This window comes from Balaenoptera ricei, chromosome 6 (assembly GCF_028023285.1).
Source record: "Balaenoptera ricei isolate mBalRic1 chromosome 6, mBalRic1.hap2, whole genome shotgun sequence".
Classification (NCBI taxonomy): domain Eukaryota; kingdom Metazoa; phylum Chordata; class Mammalia; order Artiodactyla; family Balaenopteridae; genus Balaenoptera; species Balaenoptera ricei.
The window spans coordinates 86,586,456-86,589,690 of NC_082644.1; the positions used below are offsets into that span (position 1 = coordinate 86,586,456).

At 51.9% G+C, this 3,235-nt stretch overlaps 1 protein-coding gene across 1 annotated transcript; it reads left to right on the top strand.

Moving 5' to 3' along the window:
• Window positions 1-220: 220 nt before the first annotated feature.
• On the top strand, window positions 221-1,987 carry CCIN (calicin). Its single transcript, XM_059926491.1, has one exon. It carries the CDS (start codon window positions 221-223, stop codon window positions 1,985-1,987), a length of 1,767 nt encoding a protein of 588 aa, XP_059782474.1.
• Window positions 1,988-3,235: the final 1,248 nt, after the last annotated feature.

Genomic DNA, 3,235 nt, shown 5'->3' on the forward strand with positions numbered 1-3,235 from the left:
CCATCAGAGGGGAGAAAAGCCCTGTGCCTCTGAGAAAGGCCTCTGGGGGGCCTGCATTGTGATGACCTCATCCACTCTGTGACATCATCCTCTCTCCCACCCCCACTCCTCCCTGATCAACTGCTCTGCAAACAACCATCAGTCTGAATCCCAAAGGCCTGAGAAAGTCTGTTCTCCAGTACCTGCTGCTGATCTTCTGCCTCAGCCAGCAAGAAGCACCATGAAATTGGAATTCACCGAGAAAAACTACAACAGCTTCGTGCTGCAGAACCTGAACAAACAGAGAAAACGCAAAGAGTACTGGGACATGGCCCTGACTGTGGACCACCATGTCTTATTTGCACATCGCAATGTGCTGGCTGCGGTCTCTCCACTGGTGAAGAGTCTCATCTCCAACCACGACATGAAGACCACTGATGAGCTCTTTATCACCATTGACCCCAACTACCTGAGTCCGACCACGGTGGACCAGCTCCTGGACTACTTCTACAGCGGAAGGGTGGTAATCTCAGAGCAGAATGTGGAAGAGCTGCTTCGTGGGGCCCAGTATTTCAACACACCACGCCTTCGAATTCACTGCAATGACTTCCTGATTAAGTCCATCCGCCGTGCCAACTGCTTGCGCTACCTCTTCTTGGCTGAGTTGTTTGAGCTCAAAGAGGTATCGGACTTGGCCTACTCTGGCATTCGCGACAACTTCCACTACTGGGCCAGTCCTGAGGCCTCCATGCACTTCATGCGCTGTCCACCTGTCATCTTCGGCCGCCTGCTCCGAGATGAAAACTTGCATGTGCTCAACGAGGACCAGGCTCTCAATGCCCTCATCAATTGGGTATACTTCCGGAAGGATGAGCGGGAGAAGTATTTCAAGAAGTTCTTTAATTACATCAATCTTAATGCTGTCTCCAACAAGACACTGATGTATGCCAGCAACAAGCTGATGGGCGTGGAGAACAGCTCAGCCCACTCAACCCTGATTGAGAGTGTCCTTGTGGACCGCAAGCAGGAGAGGCCAACCAGCCTGCTGAGCTACCAGCGGAAAGGGGCCCTGCTTGATTCGGTGGTCATCCTAGGTGGCCAAAAGGCCCACGGCAAGTTCAACGATGGAGTGTTTGCTTATATCATTCAGGAGAACCTGTGGTTGAAGCTCTCAGAGATGCCCTATCGGGCAGCAGCACTTAGTGCCACCTCTGCTGGTCGCTACATCTACATCTCTGGTGGTACCACTGAGCAGATTTCAGGGCTGAAGACGGCTTGGCGGTATGACATGGATGACAACTCCTGGACCAAGTTGCCCGACCTGCCAATTGGGCTTGTCTTCCACACCATGGTGACCTGCGGGGGGACAGTGTACTCAGTGGGTGGGAGCATTGCCCCAAGGAGGTATGTCTCTAACATCTATCGCTATGATGAGCGCAAGGAGGCCTGGTGCCTGGCAGGGAAGATGAGCATCCCTATGGACGGCACAGCCGTGATCACCAAGGGTGACCGGAACCTGTACATTGTCACTGGGCGGTGCTTGGTTAAGGGCTACATCTCCCGGGTCGGGGTGGTGGACTGCTTTGACACCAACACTGGGGACGTGGTCCAGTGTATCACCTTCCCCATTGAGTTCAACCACCGGCCCCTGCTCTCTTTTCATCAGGACAACATCCTCTGCGTGTACAGCCACCGGCAGAGCGTGGAAATCAACCTGCAGAAGATAAAGGCCAACAAGACGACTACCTCAGTGCCTCTCTTGCCCAACAACTGCCCCTTGGATGTGTCCCATGCTATATGCTCCATTGGAGACAACAAGGTGTTTGTATGTGGAGGTGTCGCCACAACCAGTGATGTCCAGACAAAGGACTACACCATCAATCCAAACGCCTACATGCTGGACCAAAACGCAGGCGAGTGGAAGACCCTGGCCCCCCCACCAGAGGCACTGGACTGCCCTGCCTGCTGTCTAGCCAAGCTGCCTTGCAAGATTCTTCAAAGGATTTAAACGGCTTTTTAAGTGGGAGAATAAGTAAATGCATTATTATTCACAATTTAATGAGAGAGAGAAAGAGAAGAAGATGGCCTGTTGGTTCCTTCTTAGTCTTTGTTTGGCCGTAAAGGTGGAGATGCTGGGCTACAGCTACCCCCAGTGGGGGGAAATTCACGGCCACTCTGTCACTGGAGGGATCCAAGCTGAGGCTGGAAGAGTCCCTGATGTGTGGGATCAAGACATCTCCTGGGTAGTGGCTCCCAGTGGGTGGAAATTCAGGGCTACTCCGTCACTGGAGAGATCCAAGCAGAGACTGGAAGGGAATCCCTGGTGGGTGAGATTGAGGCATCTCCCAGGCACTGGCCAAGGTGATGTCTGGAAGGCCCCCTATTCTATACCCCTGTAGTCACCTTGCGGGCATCTGCTAGACTGACAGTTAAAGCATTTACTTAGAGTTGTGAAGCCTCAGACTCCTCCAACACTCATTTCCCTTGAGTCTGCCTAGGAAGGCAGGGGAGGGCCAATCTCAGGTCTGGGAGAGGAGCCTCCTGGGCTGGGGAGGGGGAAGACAGTGTGAGCCAGGCTCAGGGATGCGGGCAAAGGGAGTGGGGTTGGGATGGGAGGGGAGGCAGGGTTACTTGGCTGTTGTGCTTGGCCACGCAGCTATGGTGTGTTTGTGTCTCATTTGTGGGAAAGTTGGGGGTTTACTTACAATTGTTTCCAGTAAGCAAGGTTCATTGGGAACTTTCTCCAGGAATACAAGTTCTGAGGAGCTGGGGGTGGAAGAGAGGCGAGTAATGGGAGAGAAAAAGGAAACTGCATCTCTGTTGGAGAGAAGATTGGCGATAAGGCGAGATGACGGGATGAGAGACAGGATAGTGTTGCAGTTAGGGGTCTGGACACTGGGGACAGATGGCCTGGTTCAAATACCAGTTCCATTACTTACTGGGTAATCCTGGGAAAGCTGTTGACATCTCTGTGCCTTAGTTCCCTTATCTGTAAAAGGGGGACAATAAGAGCACCTACCTCACAGGGTGATGTGATGTGCAAAATGCCTAGGACAGTCCTTGGCATATATTAAAGTGCTGTAGGAGTACTTTTTGAAAAGAAAAAAAAGAGGAGTGAGGCAAGGGTCTAGGTTCTTGGGTCCTTATATTAAGTTAGGTTCCATAAAATGTTCTTTGAGACTCCCTACCTCAAAGTCTTAGTGAGCTCTCCTCAATTCTAACTCCCTCTTCCCTTTCATTCGTGTACTTGCATATA

Excerpts from the sequence above, each read along its gene's own strand:
- CCIN (XM_059926491.1), top strand. The coding sequence starts at position 221 with ATGAAATTGGAATTCACCGAGAAAAACTACAACAGCTTCGTGCTGCAG.